At 37.7% G+C, this 24,479-nt stretch overlaps 1 protein-coding gene across 1 annotated transcript in view; it reads right to left on the bottom strand.

Moving 5' to 3' along the window:
* Positions 1–24,479, bottom strand: part of mpp7b (MAGUK p55 scaffold protein 7b) — a 106,059-nt gene that overhangs the window by 62,670 nt on the left and 18,910 nt on the right. Inside the window, exons 5-10 of the mRNA XM_056464638.1 lie at positions 18,377–18,457; positions 14,723–14,863; positions 9,674–9,755; positions 7,735–7,820; positions 6,122–6,196; positions 4,100–4,296 (exon numbers count right to left, since the gene is read on the bottom strand). Of these exons, the coding sequence (XP_056320613.1) occupies positions 4,100–4,296; positions 6,122–6,196; positions 7,735–7,820; positions 9,674–9,755; positions 14,723–14,863; positions 18,377–18,457 (662 nt within the window). The remainder of the gene's footprint in view (positions 1–4,099; positions 4,297–6,121; positions 6,197–7,734; positions 7,821–9,673; positions 9,756–14,722; positions 14,864–18,376; positions 18,458–24,479) is intronic.

Genomic DNA, 24,479 nt, shown 5'->3' with positions numbered 1-24,479 from the left:
GATTCTCTTCTTGATTTGTTTAACTCTAAAGTTAAGAATGTCATAGATGACATTGCTCCTGTTAAAGCCAAGAAGATAACTAGCACCCAAAGGGGATCTTGGACTAGGTCCCCAATAATACAAATGGCGAAAAGACAGTGCAGAAAAGCTGAGCGTATGTGGAGAAAGACGAAACTAGTAATCCATTATAATATCTATAAAGACAGTCTTCGTGCTTTTAATATGGAACTAAAAACTGCTAGGCAGACTTTCTTTTCAAGCCTTATAAACAGCAACGTAAACAATGCTCGTAAACTCTTTGCAACGATAGAGAAACTCACAACCCCCCCCAGTCGGATTCCCAGTGAGCTACTCTCTGAAAGCAAATGTAATGAGTTTGCTCATTTCTTTACTGACAAGATCAATAATATCAGAAAGACAATCAGCTCATCCAATCAGCCAAATTGTGTCGACGTCAGACTAGCTCAACCACAACTTAAGAAATCAGACATTATGTCCGATTTCATGGCAATTAATGGCAAAATCTTAGAAGAGATCGTGCAAATTATGAAAACATCAACCTGCAGTCTTGACACGCTCCCCACATCATTCTTTAAAACGGTGTTTACCTGTTTAGAAATGGATCTTCTAAAAGTGGTAAATGCTTCACTTCTCTCGGGGATTTTTCCTAACTCACTTAAAACTGCAGTTGTTAAACCCCTCTTGAAGAAGAGCAACCTGGATAACACCATATTGAGCAATTACAGGCCCATCTCAAATCTCCCTTTCATTGGCAAAATCATTGAAAAAGTTGTTTTTAACCAGGTTAACAAGTTCCTAAACTTCAAGGGGTGTTTAGACAATTTTCAATCTGGTTTCAGACCACATCACAGTACAGAGAGCGCCCTTATAAAGATAATCAATGACATCCGTCTAAATACAGATTCAGGCAAACTAACAGTGCTGGTACTGCTCGATCTCAGTGCTGCATTTGACACTGTCGATCACAGCATACTTCTGGATAGGCTGGAAAACTGGGTTGGGCTGTCTGGGACGGTCCTCAAATGGTTCAGATCTTACCTTGAAGGAAGAGGTTACTATGTCAGTATAGGTGACCATAGGTCGAGGTGGACACCCATGACCTGTGGAGTCCCACAAGGCTCGATTCTGGCACCTCTCCTGTTCAACCTTTATATGCTCCCTCTGAGCCAAATAATGAGAAAGAACCAAATCTCCTACCACAGCTATGCTGATGACACTCAGATCTACCTAGCCTTACTGCCTAATGACTACAGCCCCATTGACACCCTCTGCCAATGCATTGATGAAATTAACAATTGGATGTGCCAAAACTTTCTTCAGTTAAACAAAGAGAAAACTGAAGTCATTGCGTTTGGGAACAGAGATGAGGTTCTCAAGGTGAATGCGTACCTTGCCTCTAAGGGTCAAACAACAAAAAATAAGGTCAAGAATCTTGGTGTGACTCTGGAGTCAGATCTGAGTTTCAATAGTCATATCAAAGCAGTTAGTAAATCAGCATACTATCATCTCAAAAACATTGCAAGAATTAGATGCTTTGTTTCCAGTGAAGACTTAGAGAAACTTGTTCATGCTTTTATCAGCAGCAGGGTGGATTACTGTAATGGCCTCCTCACTGGCCTTCCCAAAAAGACAGTCAGACAGTTGCAGCTCATCCAGAACGCTGCGGCCAGAATTCTGACCAGAACCAGGAAATCAGAGCACATCACACCTGTCCTCAGGTCTTTACACTGGCTCCCAGTCACATTTAGAATAGATTTTAAAGTATTATTACTGGTCTATAAATCACTAAATGGCCTAGGACCTCAATACATTACAGATATGCTCACTGAATACAAACCTAACAGATCACTCAGATCTTTAGGATCAAATAGATTAGAAATCCCAAGAGTTCAGTCAAAGCAGGGTGAATCGGCTTTCAGCTACTACGCCCCTCACTGCTGGAATCAGCTTCCAGAAATGATCAGATGTGCTCCAACATTAGGCACATTCAAATCAAGACTGAAAACACATCTGTTTAGCTGTGCCTTTACTGAATGAGCACTGTGCTACGTCCGACAGATCGAACTACTATGTTTTTCTCTTCTTTTTAATTCTTTTATAACACATTTTATCAGCTTTTATTTTATTTTATTTTTATTCTTACCATTTTTATGTTTGTTTTTATTTCTCTTATAATTGTTTCTTTTATTCCTGTTTATGTAAAGCACTTTGAATTGCCACTGTGTATGAAATGTGCTATATAAATAAACTTGCCTTGCCTTGCCTTGCCTTGCCTTGCCTTGCCTTAAAGTCTTTTAAAGGGCACATAGTTTACCTATTTTTTATGATTTAATATTAATATTATGGTTCTTCTGAGTGTGCCAGTTTAGCTTCAGTTTAAAACACAATTCAGATTTTTTTATTATAATGTGTTAAAAAGTGTCATGTTGGGGGCGTGTCCACAGCTCGCTGATTTATGGGTGTGTTGCTTCACATGTAAATTAGTTTCGGCTTCCCGCCAACATAACAAGGGGGCGGAGCCATGAGCTCACCCGCTCTGTGTTTGCAACAGAGTCTGACAGGCAGACGGAGAAGAAGAGAGGATCACCATTCAGTCGTACATGTACGACTCTGACACAGACCAAGCAGAGAGTACAAAATCATTTGTGTCTTTGTACAGTTTTACAGCCAACTGTGTGCTAGTTTCAAGTGCCGAGCTTGTACACAGAAACTAATAACCACGCACACTGAATTAACTTTGACTGAGGCACCGGATGCACCGCTCGAAACCGCGACACGGCACACCAGACACTCTCTTTGGTGCACCAGAAACATGAAGTGTCCCGAATCGTCGCGCCACGCATTTTTGAATTGTAAACATAGGTTTCTGCAGCGATCCGGGGCGCCCAGCTGTCGACTTGAGTGTACCCTGATAGAAACCTATGTTTAGAATTCTAAAACGCATGCTAGTTAAGATCACAGGGAGCTTCTGGGATCGCGAGAAATGCAAACGGCTGAAGTATAAGGTAGACTCAATGAGAAGTACACATGTTTGCAAACCTACCTAAAGATACAACCAATAATTCTGATTAGAGCGATAATGTGGAGAATATTGATCTTGTGTTGAGCCCAATGAGCCTTGCATCTAAAAATAGAGCTAGGGTGTTCCTTTAGTGATATCGCTTCGACTCACGCTGAAAATGGCTGACGTGAATCAACAAACTGACGATATGATGACGCGCCTGTCAATCAATATTGGTGGGCGGGGGGACCGCTCTCCTACGTAAAATTGCGGTCGGTTTGAAAACCGCTCCAATTGGTCCACCGTTTTTTATGTTGTTAAATTGAAAAAAAAAGCACTGGGTGTGCTTATATCACGCCAATATGACGCTCTATACACCATACATGCACATATGTCTGTCCAAACAGCTTGAAAAGTAGATTTTTTTTACCATAGGTGCCCTTTAAGTGTTGTGAAAAGGAATGGCAACATCACAAATACTTTACTGATCCGATTTTCTTTTTTAAATGTGCTGCAAGAACCAAAATTGGAATACGTGTTTATTTAGAAAAAAACAAAAAAAATATTAAATATTGAAAAAAAAACAATATTCAAATCCATGTTCTGTTGAGTGCTTTGCAAAAAACATGACAATTGCTTCCAATTCGACTAATTAAAAAAATAATCATAATAAAAAATAAAATTAAAAAATAAATATATATATAGATTGTCCTTATTCCTGGAATTTGTGATAAGATTTTTTTGTGTGAGAACTGCATCAAATCAGGTGGTCAGAGATTGAAAGCTGAGGCTAGATCAAGTTATACTGTAAACCATTCATTGATGTCACCATCTGAAAGACACACAAATAACATTTCAGCAGGCTGACAGATTCCCATTGTCATTTACAGGCACCAAAGCAGTCCAGACAAAGGGAATTCGCTTCACGTTTTGATTGTTTTTCTTACAAGATTGAAAGTTTGACTGCATTTAACTCAACGCTGGAAACAAGATGACAGGATCTGACAACAAAACGGATTTAGTTTCTCCAGTCTAGACCTGAAGCAAAACTGAGCAATATTCTGAACATTTTCATACCTTTCCTGAAGCTGTCTTGAAGGAATGAGTCCGGCCCTGAGGTTGGCGTCACCGTGTCGTCTGGCCTGCCACCAGGTGTCATCATCTTGGCTCACAATCTGTAAAACATCTCCTCTCTGGAACTCCAGCCCGGCGTCTCTACATGGAATAGCAGGATCTGCTTGAGGATCATAGTCAAAAAGGGCCCTCACGAAGACCTGCAAAATCCACAAACAAACTGGTTTTAATTATCTGGGGGTGTAAAATACAATGCAGAAAACTGGATCCAGATTTATTTTTTATTTGATACAGTTTTACTTTTGGTAAAAGTTTAGTTTAAGTAACACTTCACACCATATTCTACAGCTTATTACCTGCCTATTAGTATGATATTAACTGTTTATTATTACTTATAAAGTATTATGTTATTGTTACATCCCTAATCAAATACCTAAACCTAACTACTACCTTACTAACTACAACCACAACTCAGAGTTGGGACTGTATGGAAAACTCTATTTAAAAAAAAAAGTAGCGATGTCCAAATTTACTTTGACTTATATTTCATTGCAGACGATATAAACACAAATATTTCATGTTTTGTCTGGTCAACTTCATTTTATTTGTAAATATACATCCTTTTCAGTCAATCAGACCTGCAACACATTCCAAAAAAGTTAAGACAGGAGCAATTTAGGGCTAGTAATCAGGTAAATCGGTTAAATAATGACGTGATTTGAAACAGGTGATGTCAACAGGTAATTGAAATTATGATTTGGTACAAAAGCAGCATTCAAGAAAGGTCTAGTCCTTTAGGAGCAAAGATGGGCCGAGGATCACCAGGATCCAGGAGAAAAGGATTGAAATGTTTAAAAACAATGATCCTCAAAGAAAGACAGGAAGACATTTGGATATTTCACCTTCAACAGTGTATTACATAGCTAAAATATTCAAGGAATCTGGAGGAATTTCAGTGCGCAAAGGACAAGAGTGCAAGCCTAAACTGAACTAACATGGTCTCCGATCCCTCAGGCGGCGCTGCATCAAGAAACCTCATTCATCTATAAGCGAAATTATCACATGGGCTCAGGACTACCTTAGCAAACCACCGCAATAATTAGTTACATCCACAAATGTCGGTTAAACTGCACTGTGCCAAAGAGAAGCCCTATGTTAACAGTGTCCAAAAGCGCCTTCGACTTCTCTGGGCTCGGAGGCATAGACCATCACACAGTGGAAACATGTACTGTGGTCAGATGAATCAGTATTTCAGGTATTTTCTGGGAGAAATACACCAAAACAACTCCAAAAGCCAGGGTCTGTCATGGTATGGGCTTGTGTCAGTGCCTTTGGTAAAGGCAACTTGGACTTGGAAAACTACATTGAGATATTGGAGCACAGTCTGCTGCCTTCTTTTCCAGGGACACCCATGCATATTTCAGTAAGACAATGCAAAACCACATCCTGCACACATTCGAGGTTCTTGTTGAGGAGGAAAAGAATACAGGTACTTGACTGGCCTGTCTGCAGTCCAGACCTGTCTCTAATAGAGAATCTGTGGTGCATTTTGAAGCGTTAAATGCGACAATGAATACGCCGTACTGTTGCCCATTTTAAGACCTGTTTGCAGGACAAATGGGACAAAATTACACCTGAAACACTTCATGTCTTCAGTCCCTTAAAGTCTTTTTAGTGTTGTGAAAAGGAATGGCAACATCACAAAGTGGTAAATGCTTTACTGCTCCACCTATTTTGAAATGTGTTGCAAGAAATTAGAATATGTGTTTATTTTGGAAAAGAAAAACAATAAAAATCATGAGAAACACGTTAAATAATGTTTATATTGTCTGCAATGACATACAAGTCAAAGTACATTTAGAAATCTCAACAGTCTTTTTTTATTAGTGTTTTCCATACTGTCACAACTCTTTCTGATTTGGGGTTGTATTGTTGTAAATGAATTAAGGCTTAACAAACAGTGAATTAGATCTTTAATGATTCATAGTGTTAGCAAAAACGGCTCTTTAATTTTAATAAAGGGACCTGGGTGTCGTTGGTCTCTGGCTCTTCTTTGGTGCCTGGGACGACTTTAAAGGTCACCGCTCCTTCTGACTTGGCCTGGAAGATATTATAATGACAAACAGGCTTTGAATAAAGAAAGAAAGCATATTTTCATCCCACAAAATGAATGCTCAGGCACACTAAATGCCAAAACACATTCACACTACAACCTCTTTTACCTGGCTTTGGTTAAAGTCTGAGTGAACAGGAAGACTTTTAGTTCAATATTGTTGATGTACTTCCAACTCAAATGGAATATTGAGTAGGGAGCATCATTCCCTCATAGCAAACTAAAGGTAAGGGGGGGGGGGGGGGGGGGTATTGTGGTTAAGAATATTGTGGCTGAATTCATCAAACTGATATCGGCAGAGAATGACCGCCACTCCAAATGTAGAAGCAAATGCTCAGACTTTGATTGAAGATTGCCAAAACAAACCTTTTTTTCACTGGATTAGCTTGCTCAAATTAACCTTGTTGAACTATCAAAATAAACATTGTATATTTTGATTACACACTGACTTTAAGATTATGACTAAAGTCCCTATGAAATCAAAATGAGCCTTTTTTAGAAGTTAGTATCAATATGCAGTGACAAAATTAACATTTAGTGGACATTAGCATTATAAAGCTTGTTAGCATGCAAAGCAAAAATGGATCAGCAGTTTTTTTTCGACGTTACCTTTTTCTAACTTCAGCTTCTCGTCAAATATTCTGACCAATTTCTAGTATCTGACACATCCCAGAAGAAAAATGGTTAGCCAGACTTAGCATTGCTAACACTTTAGCTCAACCACTCTGGAAGAGCTGTGATATAAATGAATTGAACATAACAGTGAAGATATTGAACAAAACAGTGTATTTCAAAGCACTAGAGCTGCCTGTACCATGACTGTACCAGATTAGCTGACTAGCCAGTTAAGTTTCAGTTTAGTTTGCATCAGTTCTGGGTTTTAGGTACTATAAAGGTAGCTCAGCTCAGCTACTCCTTAATATAATCACTTGCTTATCACTCGATTGAATGGGCGTTATCAGTGGTTATCAGCTGATAGATATGGGCCAGTAGGGGACGTCTGCACCTACTGGTAGGCTTAGAAGGCTGTTATCATCCATCCACATGGTTAATCAGCTATACAAGACTCCAGATTCAGATCTGTTTTTATAATACTGTGACAGTTGGGTTTAGGGTTGTAGATGTTAATAAAATACAATTATGGGAAATTTAATAAATTATATAAATAATTCTCGTTAACTTCCGGCCGCAGCCACATGTGATCTATAGCTGATTAGCCATATGGATGGATGAGAACAGCCTTCTGAACCTACCAGTAGGCGCAGAAGGCCTCTACAGACCTATATCTTTCAGCTGATAACCACTGATAACGCCCAAACTAAACTGAAACTTCAGCTAATCCAGCTTCATGGTACAGCCCCCAGGGGACCTTTAAATTAAGATTACAATTGATAAAACATGATTATTTATGTGCAGTTTTAACATGCACTCTTAATGCATCACTCGTCACCTCTTTTGTTTATATTTCACCAGAGAACCTCCCCTATTATTTCAATGAACTTAAAAAAACAACAACAACGCATACTAGTATAGGGAGGATTTCCTGTAGGTTCTTGTCCTCCACCGGAACACCATTGACTTCCTTGAGCGTGTCACCTTCATGAATCAGACCTGTAGTATAAAACAATTAAAGGTTAGGGTTTAGTTCACCCAAAAGTGAAAATTCTGTTAACCTTTAATCGGTCCAAAGGGTCAAGGTGACCCGATGGATGTTCTCTATTATTGCTTTCAGTATACAGTTACAATCAGAATTATTAGCCCCCCCTTTCAATTTTTTACAGTATGTCTGATAATATTTTTCCTTCTGGAGAAAGTCTTATTTGTTTTATTTCGGCTAGAATAAAAGCAGTTTTAAATGTTTAAAAAGCATTTAAGGCCAATATTATTAGCCCCTTTAAGCTAACTTTTTCTCTCAATAGTTTACAGAACAAACCATCATTATACAATAAATTGGGGGAAAAAAAATTAACACATACACACACACCGGCCACTTTATTAGGTACCCCTTACTAGTACCGGGTTGGAAATATTCCTCAGAGATTTTGGTCCATATTGACATGATAGCATCACGCAGTTGCTGCAGATTTATCGACTGCACATCCATGATGTGAATCTCCCATTCCACCACATCCCAAAGGTGCTCTATTAGATTAGGCTCTGGTGACTGTGGAGGCCATGGTCAGCAACAATACTGTAGGTACTAGGTAGGCTGTGGCGTTGACACAATGCTCAGTTGGTACTAATGGGCCCAAAGTGTGCCAAGAAAATATCCCCCTCACCATTACACCACCACCACCAACTTGAACCGTTGATACAAGGCAGGATGGATCCATGTTTTCATGTTGTTGATGCCAAATTCTGACCTGACCATCTGAATGTCGCAGCAGAAATCGAGACTCATTAGACCAGGCAATGTTTTTTCAATCTTCTATTGTCCAGTTTTGGTGAGCCTGTGTGAATTGTAGCCTCAGTTTCCTGTTCTTAACTGACAGGGGTGGCACCTGGTGTGGTCTTCTGTTACTGTAGCCCATCCGCCTCAAGGTTGGACCTTTCTTTCCCATTCTGATGATCAGATTGAACTGCAGCAGATCGTCTTGACCATCTCGACATGCCTAAATGCACTGAGTTGCTGCCATGTGATTGGCTGATTAGAAATTTGTGTTAATGAGCAGTTGGATAGGTGTACCTAATAAAGTGGCCAGTGAGTGTATGTATATGTGTGTGTGTGTGTGTTCTCTTCATCTCAGAGGCATTAAATTGTCAAATCTTTCCTAAAAATCTTAAAATACACAAAATTGGATTTTATTTGATTGTTTTAAAAGTGTGTAAAAAAAAATATCACCATTTAGGTTCCACATTTAAAAATTAATGGTATAAGTGGAAAAAAATATATATATTTTTAGAATAATTTGTCCAAAAGAAATTTTAAATTCATTATAAATCTGGAATGTACATTTCTGCAAAGGCCTGGGTTCAGAAATAAAAATAAAATCATATTCTTCATTAGCCAACTTAAGGCGTAGTTGTGTGTTTGTGTAGTAAATGGATAGAAAAGTACAAAATATCCACACAAACACTACATAAATTCAACATAAATAACAAACAAAACATAAATTGTTTATCATATAAAATTAACATTTCCCTATGTAATTGGTCTGTAAATGTTTGGGGTCAGAAGGACCCCAAGGAACCTAACTGTAATTTTTCCCTAGCCTTTCTATGGTTAATAATTACTCACCCTAATGTCGTTCCACACCCTGCACTGCAATAAATGCTTTTATAAATAAATAAATAAATAAATAAATAAATAAATAAATAAATAAATAAATAAATAAATAAATAAGTAAATAAATTAATAAAAAATAAATGCTTTTGTTTTGTTTGTAGTCACCATTGAAGCATTTACTCTTAAGAGTGTGAAATAAGTGCTATTTATAATATTCATAAAATAAAAAGCATCTCACCGCTTCTATCAGCAGCTCCTCCTCTCATGACCCGAGCCACAATTATAGCTCCAGAGGACTCGTCTCTCTTTATGGTGGCTCCCTGCAAAATACACAATTGCTGATGTTCTTCAAGCTGTCATTCAGAGATACAACTTTCCAAACTTACAGCAATCATTCAAAGCAAATCAGCCGTAAAGCTCCAGTTTACAAATCTGAAGGGAACGATTGCTTGAAAACTTGACTTATAAATCAATTTGTGACCATCTGGATGTGAAATCTGGAGAGTGGTCATTTTAGAAACGCTTATACAGGTGTGAATACTGCAAAAGGAATCTTAAACATGTTGAAGCTGAGGGTTAAATGTTGCATGAAACCATGGCAAAACAGTCAAACATGATGAGGGAAACTATAAAGATCTAATTACCACCAAAAAAAGAGAGCCTTTGATTAAATTATACAGCTTTGTTGACATTATACGTCTTATTCTTTTTGCTTCAGCGTCTGAAGAAATCAGCTGCCAGTGAAATGAATCTTTCAAGTTTGTTGGATCGAAACAAATCAACTCAATCAAATATGAACGCAATGAATTAAATGCATGTCCATGGTGTGCTTCAGGTCTATATTCATAAACACCATCTCACTTACAATGAAACATCCTTTCTGATTTACTGAACACTGTAATAAATATCTGTTAATTAACAATTTCCCCTATGTTGCAACCCAGACTCATTCTAAAAACGTGCTCATATATACATTCCTGGAGAGCGTCAAATACGTCCCAGGAGGTGCGTTTTTTGCAGTTTTTGTTTCTGCGAATCCACTAGAGGCCGCTGTGTATGCTTTTTCAGATCTCAAATTTCTCTTGCAAGTGCCATTCACTCATGCTGTTCTCGCTTAAATCCACGACTGACCGACTGACTGACGGACCCACCTACTCCCTCCCTAAACCCAACCGACAGTGTTTTCAAAAGTAATCCAGAAAAAGAAAAGCCCTCTTCTGATTTTTACCATGTTTCCAGATTTTACCACATTCTCACTCTTTTATTTACTTGTTTATTTTATTTTTTGCCTTTTGTTTTTGTTTTTCTGCTTTCTGGAACCGTTCTTCGCCAGACTTGAACTCTGTCGTCGCGGTTGACTCCTCTCTGCGCCTAAAGTCTGCCGTCATACGCGGCGAGCTACTGGACAAACTGGTAACAGTGGAAAAGCCGTCCATACACAGGTAAGCGGTTAGCTGGTAAGCGCGAAAAGGAACAGCGTCATACCATATGTACTTCTGGCTACATAATTCGAGATCTCCAGAAATGTATATAGGATTAAATTTTCGGAATGAGCCTACATTGGGTATGCAACAAATGGTTTATCTTCCAGGATAGTCAACAGACACACACTGAACACCATTCAACAACTACACTGTTGATGTTCAAGCTAAACCCTCCAAAATATATAAACTATAAATATATACACAGTTTGTGAATATTAATTGACAGCGTTCACAAGTCAGCCCAGTAAAGTATGGGGTGCCTCAAGGATCAGTCTTAGGCCCTTTGCTGTTTACAATATACATGCTACCCCTGGGAGACATTTTTAGAAGACATGGGCTTTCACTGGTATGCAGATGATACTCAATTATATATTACAACTAAACCTGAGGAGATGTCTTTCAATTCAATTCACCTTTATTTGTATAGCGCTTATACAATGTAGATTGTGTCAAAGCAGCTTCACATAAAAGGTCACAGTAAATAGGAACAGTGTAGTTCAATTTGTAGTGTTTAAGTTCAGTTCAGTTTAGCTCAGTTCAGTGTGGTTTAATAATCACTACTGAGAGTCCAAATACTGAAGAGCAAATCCAACGATGCGCAGCTCTACAGATCCTGAACCATGCAAGCCAGTAGCGACAGCGGAGAGGGAAAAAACTTCAATAATTGGCGGAAGTGAAGAAAAAAACCTTGAGAGAAACCAGGCTCAGTTGGGCACGATCATTTTAATTTCTCCGCTGGCCAAACGTTTGTGCAGAGCTGCAGTCTCAGCGGCGGAGGCTGGAAGCTGGCCTCAGCGAAGACTCGTCTGTCTCTGGAGCGTCACAGGAATCAGTCTCATGTTCTCCACTCTTCCATGACCATCGCAGTAGCTGCTCAGGATACGGCCTGGTCCAGGATATGGAAACCTTGGGATCATCTCGTCGTTGGTCTTGAACTGTCTAAGCTAACTGAGTGTATTAAAGATGTTAAAGACTGGATGACCAACAATTGTCTTCTCTTAAACTCAGACAAAACAGAATTATTACTTATTGGGCCTAAATCCTGTACACAGCAGATCTCACAACTCAACCTGCAATTAGAGGGATACAAAGTTAGCGTTAGCTCTACTATAAAAGATCTGGGTGTCATATTAGACAGCAATTTAACTTTTAAAAATCATATATCCCATGTCACAAAAATTGCTTTCTTTCATCTGAGAAATATTGCTAAGTTACGAAGTATGCTATCCATCTCAGATGCAGAAAAGCTAGTCCATGCTTTTATGACTTCTAGGCTGGACTACTGTAATGCACTGTTTGCTGGCTGCCCAGCATCCTCTATTAACAAACTTCAATTAGTACAAAATGCAGCTGCCAGAGTTCTTGCCAGGTCTAGAAAATATGATTATATCACACCAATTTTATCCTCCCTACACTGGCTGCCTGTTAAGTTTCGTATTGAATTTAAAATATTGCTTCTTACCTACAAAGCTTTAAATAATCTAGCTCCTGTTTATCTAACCAACCTTCTGTCTCGCTACAATCCAACCTGCTCTTTAAGATCTCAAAACTCAGGGCTTCTGGTAGTACCTAGAATAGCAAAGTCGAGTAAAGGAGGTCGAGCCTTCTCATTTATAGCTCCTAAACTCTGGAATAGCCTTCCTGATAACGTCCGAGGCTCAGACACACTCTCCCAATTCAAAACTAGTTTAAAGACTGTTTAGCAAAGCATACACTCAGTGCATCACTTAGCGGTATGATACATGAATGTGCTCCACGCATCTCGTTTATATACACATGAACAACAGGACGTTTGGCCATTGGAGAAATGGTTGTGGCCAACTGAGTCTGGTTTTTCTCGAGGTTTTTATCCTTCACTTTCGCCATTTGCTGAAGTTTTTTCCTCATCGCTGTTGCCACTGGCTTGCTTGGTTCGGGACCTGTAGAGCTGCGCATCGATGGATTTGCTCTTCAGTGTTTGCACTCTCAATATTGATTATTAAACCACACTAAACTGAACTTAAACTCTGAAAACTGAACTGACACTGTTTCAATTTATTATAATCTTCTATGTGAAGCTGCTTTGACACAATGTACATTGTAAAGGCGCTATAGAAATAAAGATGAATTAAATAGTATTGCAGTCTAAACATAAAGCAATCATGACAATCATTTGAAAGCTTACAACCTCTAGTTTCCAATTTATTGATACAGTGTTTCCTATTTGTATTAGAGCTTTCCATACACCCCAAATATAAATGCAGATGTTTTTGTCCAGTGATTGTGGAAAGTATGATTCTGGAGGTGCTCCAGGTCGCACTTTGATAATCTTCTGCATCATGATCCAAATCTTCTCTCTAAATATGTGGGCCTTGTCAGGGCTCTGCTGATTATAATCCAATACAATCATCCAAAGTAATCACATTTACTTGACTTCAATTGATTCCTGATCAGTTTCAACACAATGGTCTTGATCTAAAGATGCTAATCTAAAGAAAGTTACCATATGAGAATTTTTTCTCTGTAAAGATACGGGATTCCATCTGATAGTGCATTTCTGTTGAGCACGTGAACGCAATGTCAAATCAGTGCTGCTAAATGTTCACAGGAAATGGACGTTTTTAAAATTTCAGTACTGACTGGTACCGAATTCCAGTATCGTGACAACCCTAAGTGCGATAAGTCGATATATTGGCTATTGTGACAGGCCTATGTAAAATGTAATTCGGCTAAGGGATTTATCAGCTATAGCAAAGCACATCAAACAAAACAGCATCCCATCAGTGCACTCAGTGCAAATATTCACTCTAGTTTTCATTCACTCCTTTCAGTGCACTAATGTAGTAAATAATGAATGAGGGCACATGGGGATGATTTCAGATACAGCCATTGTCTACTAGCAACTTCCACACAGCAGGTCTTAAGAGAGTTGGAGTTAAAGTCTACATGAACCGGAAGCGCCGATGCAGTGGCGCAGTAGGTAGTGCTGTCGTCTCACAGCAAGAAGGTCGCTGGTTCGAGCCTCGGCTGGTTCAGTTTGCATGTTCTCCCTGCGTTCGTGTGGGTTTCCTCCGGGTGCTCCGGTTTCCCCCACAGTCCAAAGACATGTGGTACAGGTGAATTGGGAAGGCTAAATTGTCCGTAGTGTATGAGTGTGAATGAGTGGGTGTGGATGTTTCCCAGAGATGGGTTGCAGCTGGAAGGGCATCCGCTGCGTAAAACATGCTGGATAAGTTGGCGGTTCATTCCGGCATGGCGACCCCAGATTAATAAAGGAACTAAGCCGAAAAGAAAATGAATGAATGAATAAACCGGAAGCTGCGACTGTTTTATTTTTATCAGTTCCTAGAGAAAAGGAATATTACATGAGAAACCAGTGGGTGTGGCTTGTTTTTTCTACTGCGAGCGGATTGGATGTAGTAAAGTAGGCATTTGATTTAGAAAGATCAGCAAAAGGGTTTAGGGAGAGCCTAACAGACTCCTCCTCACCATTTATGTTTGTTGTCAAAACTGACAGCTGGAGGGGCGTGGTTAAGTATGTTAGCCCCGCCCAATACTTCAGACAGACCTAATCAGAGATTTTAATTGAACACAAACAGGAAGTGCATTATTTTAATTTTAGATCACAAGAGCGAACTATTGTTTTTTTTCTGAATGACATGCACAGATGAATTGACCACCACAAAACTAGCAATGTGAGCTAGCAAAGTCAATAGGGTTAGTTTTGATTTCATTTGTACTTTAAACTCTGCAGGACAGTGGCCCTCCGGAACTGAGTTTGACTCTATAGGATTTACTCTGTTATGTTATGCAGAAGTACTCACCAATGGCTCCTGGTTTTTAACCAGGCAAACAATCTTGATTGAATCTTCATCTTCTTCGTTGTAATCAGGTAAAGGGGGCAGAGGAGGCAACCGAGGGTCAAACCTTTTCTGTGCCACCACGTCATGCACTAACAGAAGAGTCTGAAAAGGATGACAAAACAAAACAAAACATAGGTATAGCATCAGATGTAACACTTTACAATCAGGCTGCATTAGTTCATGTTTTTACTAACATGAGCAATAAATGAACAATAAATATTCATTCATTTTCCTTTATTTATCAGTGATCGCCACAGCAGAATGAACCATCAACTATATGTTTTACACAGTGAATGCCCTTCCAGCTGCAACCGAGTACTGGGAAACACCCATACACACTCACATTCACACACTAAGGCCAATTTAGTTCATCAATTCCCCAATAGCGCATGTGTTTGGACTGTTGGGGAAACCGGAGCACCCGGAGGAAACCCACACCAACACGGGGAGAACATGCAAATTCTATACAGAAATGCCAACTGGCCCAGCCGGGACTCGAACCAGTTTATTAACAATTTCTGGAGGATCACATGACACACATGCCATCCAATGAACTCATTTCATATTTAAATGATTGAAATCACTGTCGACTTTCAAATACATTTTTTAAAGCATGACCAAAGCAACACTTTTTTTATATATATATAATTTATGTATTTTATTTATATATTTATTTGTTTGTTTGCATGTTTATTTGTTCATTAATTATAATTTTTTATTTTAATATTTTTTATTGGTCTTTAGTATGACATACAGATTAAATATTGAGAGGTAAACAGTAATGTATTGTCCATTATTAATCCCACCCCTTAACCTCTCATTCATTAACTCAACAAAACGATACATACATACCAAATTAAGAAAATTAAACACATAAGAATATGACATCAGAATAACTGGATACAGATGAGAAAAATAATAATAATTAAAATATTAATAATGAATTTAAAAAACCCTTCAGATAAAATGGTAAATGTTACCGGTTGCCAGCACCAGGTGTAATACGCAGGCCTTTGATATAATCAAGAAAGGAATCCCAAGTCTTATAAAAGCAATCTAGTGAGCCAGAGAGTGAGCATCTCAGCTTTTCAAGTCTGATACAGTAAAAAATGTCCTGTATCCACTTGTCATGTGTGGGGGGAGGTGGGAAGGAGTGTGTTTCCATTTTAAAAGTATGGCACGTCTGGCTAGAATTGTGGTGAAGGCAAGAACCTTACTGTCACGGACTGTCAAATCAGGCTTAAGGGATACACGAAAGAGGGCTAACAAAGGATCAGGTTGTACAAAGCCACACTTTTGAACACTACAGTATTGTATATCCAGCACAAATATATCCTTAGCAAATGCAGAACGCAAGTCAACAACCTGCTCTTTTGATTTGACTTGATAAAGAGTCATAGGGAAGTCAGTGTTGCCTTATAAACGTGAGAGCCAAAGGTACAATCCAAGAAGCAACATATCATTAAAGCAATCACAAATAAAGCTGTCAGGACCCCCATAAGTTTAACTCATGAACTCTAAATGTAATGTGTGCATCTGGTTTTTAACAGACCTGTGTGACTTATTTTTTTCTTTCATTCTTTTTGTTTTCAGTTTATACTTACAGTGTATATATATATATATATATATATATATATATATATATATATATATATATATATATATATATATATATATATACACACATACTACTGCACATAGGCTATAGTAATAGTATATACTATAGTAATAACAGTAACAGTATATTTATAATGAAGTAATAATAAAGTAAATAATATATACTATTTACTGTATATATACAGCGTTCACACACATTTTTACTACTAAAACTACTAAGACTTTTCCAAAATGTTCAGGTAAATATTCACGACCTCATGTTTCATGTAATGTCTATGTGCTAAATAAGAAAACATATATGACCAAATTTATTACAGCATATCAAAAAAAAAAAAAAAATGTGACAATCTATGTAGTTTATGTTTATTTACACCTGTAAAATAGTTTTTAGAAAATATCTTGTGTGAATTTTTTATTATTTTTTAGAAATGTTGGCTTGTGTCTTCACAAGACTTATTGAATTTGCACAAATTAGCCTTTAGCAGCCACATTATCTTACCTCTGTAGTTAGAGATTGTTACTGGACATGACACTCAAAATGTATCTTGATGAATGCAAGTGAAAGAGAGGTGAAGCTGAAACTGAAGCTGAAGCTGAAAGTTGCTTTTCGCCCCACACAGAGGATGTCACTTGGAGGAACGGACACCGCAATTGTATTTGAAATTTACCCAATATTATCATCTCAAATATATTCAAGTACACAGATATTTGTTAAACAAATTTCCATGACTTTTTTCAACACATTTTGGGTTTATTTATTTTTCCAAAACTTTTCCAGGCCTGGAAAATGCCTTGCCAAAACTCCATGACTTATCCAGGTTTTCCAGAACCGTATGAACTCTGTATATAAGACACGTTTTAGATGGAGAATGAAGTCACATGCGTTGCTCAGGTGTGAGTTCTTTACAGACTTCAACAGAGTGTAGAAATCTTGATAGTTCTGTGGGTCTCGTCTTTAAAATCTGAGCTTTATTTTGCATTTTCTATTGAATTCAAGTCAGGTGATTGGCTAGGCCATTCTACAGCTTTATTTCACTCCTGAAAGCACTTCAGAGTTTCCTGTGTTTTGGATCACTGTCTTGCTGAAATGTCCACCCTGGTTTCATCTTCATCCTCCTGCTAATGTAGATGTTGGACTGAAGCAGCTGATATTCATATACACCGAGTGAGGGTAGAGGGATGCTGAAGAACTACTGAGAGATTCCCTCAGCCGCAACCCATCTCTGGGAAACATCTATACACACTCATACACTACAGACAGGGGCGTGGCGGACATTTTAAAAGTGGGGGGGACGGCTGTGTGGGATCATATGTTCATATAATTATTAATCACCTGTTTCTAAATGGTCTATCTCTAAAAGTGAGGGGGAAGGATCCCCCCCCATCCCCCCAGTTGCTACTTCCCTGACTACAGACAATTTAGCCTACCAAATTCACTTATACCACATGTTTTTTGACTTGTGGGGTAAACCGAAGCACCTGGAGGAAACCCATGGCAACGTGGGGAGAACATGCAAACTCCACATATAAATGCCAACTGATCCAACCGGGGCTTGAACCGGCGATCTTCTTACTGTGAGGTGATTGTGCTACCCACTGCACCAGCAAAAATTTCAACTAAATTTTATATTTTAAAATGTTTCTCTTGATTTTTCTGGTTTATTAACTTTGTATTTAATATCTGTCTACAACGTATTCATTTGGGTGTACTCATTTTTGGACTGTGATCTTGAGTTTTTGTTAGATTAGTTCCGGTTTTGGCTTTGGTGCTGACTAATTTAATGTACATGCACAATACATTATATGTAAAGCTACCTTTATATTCATTTAAATAAAGGGTCTTCGAGGGTGTACGCATTTATGCTATAAACCTTTCACCAAACTGAATAACACTCATTTATGTCTTGCCCAATTCTGGATAAACTATTTTGATCCACTTCAAATGCTGACTACTATATATATTATAAGGGTTGACCCAAATGTACGTTCTGTTCTTACCTGTACATGAGGTTTGGAGAGCAGGTTTAACAGCTCTGTTGACTCTGGACTGTCGACTGTATCCTGCAGCTCTTCTGCTAACTGGAACAAAAAAATAATCCATATACAGTATGTTAAAAGAAAGGGAATTCTATAACTACTAGAATGGCCATAGTGATCATTCAGACCATTCTTATACAAGTCATCAGTTTGTCATGTCATATTTACATTCAAAGCTTCTACGGTGCCTTTTCACATTTCCGGATTTTTCCAGAAGTCATCATGGTTGGATAAACACAGAGTGCAGAATGGGAGAGTACAACAAATCATCTTTTTACAATCTCATTTGCTGAAATAATAAAAGAAAAACTCCACAATGGTGATCAGGACTTTCAGAAATATAAAACAATAGTGTGAGACTGATAACGGCAGCCAGAGGAGAGAACAACATCGCATTTACTGTCCTGCCCCCATAAACTCTGCATTACAAATACCTTTCTTTTTGTAATTTGTTGCAAATATGTTACAATATATACATAGATACATATAAACGTACACTGTATAAAATGGCCGTGATTTCAACGGTAAAAACCTGTAAAAATGCTACAGTACAAATCCGTAACCTGGTTAACAGTATGTTTCTTTAATACGGTGAATAACCGTAAATTGACTTTCCCAGAGTCCCCACATGGCACATCACGTTTTATGCTTTTTGTTGACATTACTGTGGATCTTTTTAGTTATTTCTCCATCAGTTGTGTACATTAGAGATTTATGTTACATCTAATGTTGATAAACAATGTTTATTTCATGACTTTTATTTTATGCGTGTTATCATACTGGTGTTTAGTAGCTGTGTGAATCACACTTCTATACACTGATACTCTTTTCTGATTGTGGGAAAAGTTGATTGTGATGAGCTTTGGTTCATTATGTAACTTCCTCATCACCACCTGCATATAGCTGAGCTAACATGTCTAACTGTGTAACAAAATATGTGTAGATGTTGATAATTCAAAATACAGACATATTAAATCTATAAATTAATTAAATACGGTAGTTTAACGTAAAAATTAGAAATTACTTTTATGGTTTGTACCGTATTTTTAACGGTAAACTTCTGGCAACCACAGCTGCCGTTTTTTATTTTTATTTTAAAGATTTATTTTTTACAGTGTACAAATACTGTATGTATTTAAATTTTTTTTAAATGCAAAAATTTTTTTTATTATTTTAAAAATACGGTACAAACCGTTAAAGTAATTTCTCATTTTTACGGTAAACTACTGTATTTAGAAATAATATGTCTGTATTTTGAATTACCAACATCTACACATCTTTGTTACACAGTTAGACACGTTAGCTCAGCCATATGCAGGTGTCGATGAAGTTACATAATGAACCAAAGCTCATCACAAACAACTTTTCCCACAATCAGAAAAGAGTATCAGTGTATAGAAGGTGCTCAGTGTCATTCACACAGCCACTAAACACCAGTAATACTCAGAACATTTTGTGTTTTGCTATTTGAATAAAATAACAATGTTAAATTGAAAAGCATTTAGGATATTTTCAGGATATATTATTATTTTAGAAAATACGGTACAAACCGTAAAAGTAATTTCTCATTTTTACAGTAAACTACCGTATTTCATTACAGGTAATATATCTGTATTTTGAATAACCAACATCTACACATATTTTGTTATACAGTTAGACACGTTAGCTCAGCTATATGCAGGTGGTGATGAGGAAGTTACATAATGAACCAAAGCTCATCACAAACTTTTCCCACAAATCAGAAAAGTGTATCAGTGTGTATAAGGTGCTCAGTGTCATTCACACAGCTACTAAACACCAGTATGGTGACACGCATAACATTAAAGTCATTAAATAAACATTGTTTATTAACATTAGATGTAACATAAATTTCTAATGTACAGAACTGATGGGGAAACAACTAAAAAGATCCACAGTAATGTCAACAAAAAGCAGATAAAGTGATGTGCCATGTGGGGACTCTGGGAAAATCAATTTACGGTTATTCACCGTATATATTAAGGAAACATACTGTTAACCAGGTTACGGATTTTTACTGTAGCATTTTTACAGTTTTTTACCGTTGAAATCACGACCATTTTATACCGTGTACATTTAAAAATAAATAAATAAATAAATCAATGATCAAGATTATGACTGTTAAACACATCTTAACAGTCTTGTGAAAAGGGTCCATTGAGATTTTAGAATTAGGCTTTGCATTCAATTCAATTCAATTCAATTCACCTTTATTTGTATAGCGCTTATACAATGTAGATTGTGTCAAAGCAGCTTCACATAAAAGGTCACAGTAAATAGGAACAGTCTGTCATCTTACTTATTAAGTCATTAACCTGAAAAAAAATCTTTTAGGTTATACAGCCTATAAATATTGAAACATATGAAACGTATGCCAGAATAATTGAAGGTTCATTCTGCTGTGCCAACCCCTGACAAAAATGGGATCAAGCTGAAGGATAGTCAGTAAGTAAGTTTATAAATATGTACTTATACATATATAAATAGTTACTAGATCGCCCCTGAAGCTGTGCACCTCTCTTTCACTTCACAAACAGAATAGCAAATATGAAGTAATGTTGTGTTTTGATATCAGACAGTTATGTTTATTTTAGCAGGAAGTTGCTAGGCAGCAGAGGCACACGTTTTCAATGTTTGTTGTGATTTTGACTGCTAGAAATACTCTTTACACTTTTTGTGTTTTGCAATTTGAATAAACAATAATAACAATGTTAGATTGAAAGGTATTTAAGATATTTTCAGGGTGGATTGTAATTTTAATGAAGTTAATTACATTAATAAATTTCTTAATGGTAAAAATGATCGCCTTGGTAGTTCTAGTGTTAAAAGAGAAGTTATTGACAATGCCATTTGGCTTAATGTATGCACCAGGTATTATGAACTGATCCGGTGCCAGTTTGCTTTGGCAAATCTGTTCTGGTTCAATCTACAACAACCTAGTGTTTGCATAGTAGGTCAAAAAGCCACAGCACCAAGGACCCTGGAGAAATCGCCATTTCTGTTGTGGTTCAGCCGAGCAACAAGCACTCAAAAAATGATGTTTGCTGTTTGTTCAGACTTATTTAAAATGAGCTGAAACAACAGTTCTTGAGGTTCTTTTTCAATCTACTTAAATTTGCTAAAACTAATAAGTAAACTTAATTCCTTTATATTGCCTCGACACAAATTGATTGTGTAGAATTTAGCATTTTTTACAGTGTACCCTGAAAATGCAATCTGTTTGGTAATACAGCCAATAAATATTGGTAGGATATTCACCACATGAAACATATGACAGATTAATTGATGGTTCATTCTGTTGTGGTGACCTCTGATAAAACAGATACTAAGCCGTAGTATAGTAAGCAAGTTTATAAATAAGTATTAATACATATAGAACTAGTTACTAGACCGTGCTAAAAAGATTTTGACAATGCCATTTGGCTTAATGTATGCACCAGGTATTGTGAACTGATCTGGTGCCAGTTTGCTTTGGCAAAGCTCAGAGGTCTTGTTCAATATACGCCAACCTACTTGACAATATTATGCGAGTGTTTGCATAGCAGGTCAAAAAGCCACAGTACCAAAAACTCTGGAGAAATCGCCGTTTCTGTTGTGGTTCAGCCGAGCAACAAGCAGCTAGACTGAATGTGGTTGAGGGTGACCCCGGACCTGACATTAAGCATACATTAAACCTCCAAAAATGAAATTTTACACTGAGGCGGGACGTATAAGGAAAATGCTTTTAACGGCTTAATGCTCCAAAATGTCTTCCTCATTTTCAGCCCGAGAGAAGATGGAAATTGATATTGTTTTAAAACCTCTCCTTGACTTAATGAAATACAGCGTACGCAGTCAAAAGCTGGAGGTAATCTTTGTTTTAAGAGTCTCAGCAGAACTGAAATGATACTGGCAGCTGAGTGTTTTTGCAAGATGTGAAGAGGAAAATATATTTTAATAATAAATGCAATGTGATTGTTGTTAAAGGGATATGACTAATAAGGGAAGGCTGAAAGTATAATACATAGAATTAAACGTGAAATAAGAAGAAAGTCAAGTAGAAGAGTGAAGAAAAGTTTCCATCCACCTTTTATCTTTGTCTTTTAAGGCACCAGAAATGTATTATATATAAAAAAGGCCCACAGAGGCAGTTTATTATTGATATTTGCCGCCATTTTGTCAAGATGTGAGGATTTTGTTCTTTTTGACATGTTGGATAGAAGCACTGCTGATTTATTTGCCGTTTTATGCAATGTTTTTCCAGAAATCACCCCATACCCTTTAATAATGCACTATTTATAATAGGGAGCAGCCATTTTGGAGCAATCTCCGAAACCATAGTGGACGTTCTGAAGTGTCCTCAATCAATCCCACAATGCACCACACGAATGGGTGTACAATCTATGTACAATAAACATCTAGAGAATACCCATAATTTGCTGTGAGAGTGTGTGTGCTGAATAAATTTCCTCTCAAGACTCAAGGGTGTCCAAACTTGGTCCAATTAAACACACCCAATCCAGCTCTTTCTAGTCATAGATACATAATATTGTCAAGTGGGTTGGCGTAGATTGAACCAGACCTGAGCTTTGCCAAAGCAAACTGGCACCAGATCAGTTCATAATACCTGGCACATACATAAAGCTAAATGGCATTGTCAAAAACTTCTCTTTTAACACTAGAACGGTCTGGTAGCTAGTTATATGTGTATTAATACTTATTTATAGGCTTACTCACTATCCTTAGTCTTAGTCCCTGTTCAAACCAACCCAGGCTCATTCTGAAAACATAGTCCCGATGACGTTTCTGGAGACCGCGAATTCTGTATGACGCCGTTCCTTTTAGCGCTCGCCGGCTGACCGCTTACCTTCGTGTGGAGGGCTTTCCCGCCGTTTGTCCGGTTAGCTCATCCTGTGTGTCGGCGGACTCGACCACGACGACGACGACCGGGTTCGAGTCCGGGGAAGAGCGCTTTCAGAAATCAGGTAAGACTAAAACAGAATCCAAGAAATAAAGCGAAGAGGTTTACAACAGGGTGAGCATGTGGTGAAATCCGAAAACGTGGTTAAAAAAAAAAAAAAAAAACGAAATTAAAAATCGAATAAGGGCTTTTCTTTTTCCGGACGGCTTTTGTAAATCGTTGGTTGGGTTTAGGGCCGGTGGGTCAATCGGTAAAATCGGTTAGGTTCAGGGAAGGAGGAGGGTGGGTCGGCCGGCCGATTGGCCGGTCGCCCAGTTAATCATTCAGCCAGTCGGACAGACAGACGTTCGTCCGACAGCCGCCTCTGGTGGGTTCACGCGAGAACAGCGCGGGCGCGAACGGCACTTACGGAAGTAATTTTCATCAAATTACAAAAAAAACAAACAAACAAATAAAAAACAAAAGGCTGCTTTAAATGTAAGGTATTTGTAATGCAGATTTTATGGGGTCAGGCCAGTACATTTGACGTTGTTCTCTCTTTTGGCTGCCGTTATCAGTATCATACTATTTTATTTTTATTTTTATGAAAGTCTCAACACCACCATTGTAGAGTTTTTCTTTTATTATTTCATCAAATAGGATTGTAAAAAGATGATTTGTTGTACTCTCCCATTTACTGCACTCTAAGTTTACCAACTATGGCGACTTCTGCCACTGAGAAACTCTGAAATGTGAAAAGGGACCACAGAAGCTTTGAATGTAAATATGACATGACAAACTGAAGTTTTATATGAGAATGGTCGGAATGGTCATACTAGAAGCTTTCAGGTACACTTAAAAAAATATCTGTAAATTGAAATGGATCATGGATTTGAATTGTGATCTGAATCAGGGGTCTTAAGTAGGGCCACCTGCGATGTTTTTTTGCTGTTTCTGCGGAGAATTTTGGTAAAAATCTGCGGATTTCTGCATAATTATTTTGGGAGTATCATAACTAAAACCTTCATATATGAAATAAAAAATTATATCTTTTTAACTTTTATTTAATGTTTAAAATGCAAATATAAATAAGACTCACATTATTTGGTAAACAAAGCAAGTCTCTCATATAATATCTCTACTAAAAGACAGAAAATATTACTGTAC

Source organism: Danio aesculapii, chromosome 2 (assembly GCF_903798145.1).
Source record: "Danio aesculapii chromosome 2, fDanAes4.1, whole genome shotgun sequence".
Taxonomy (NCBI): Eukaryota; Metazoa; Chordata; class Actinopteri; order Cypriniformes; family Danionidae; genus Danio; species Danio aesculapii.
The sequence above is the reverse complement of the archived record's forward strand: the minus strand, read 5'-3'. Positions and strand labels throughout refer to the sequence as shown.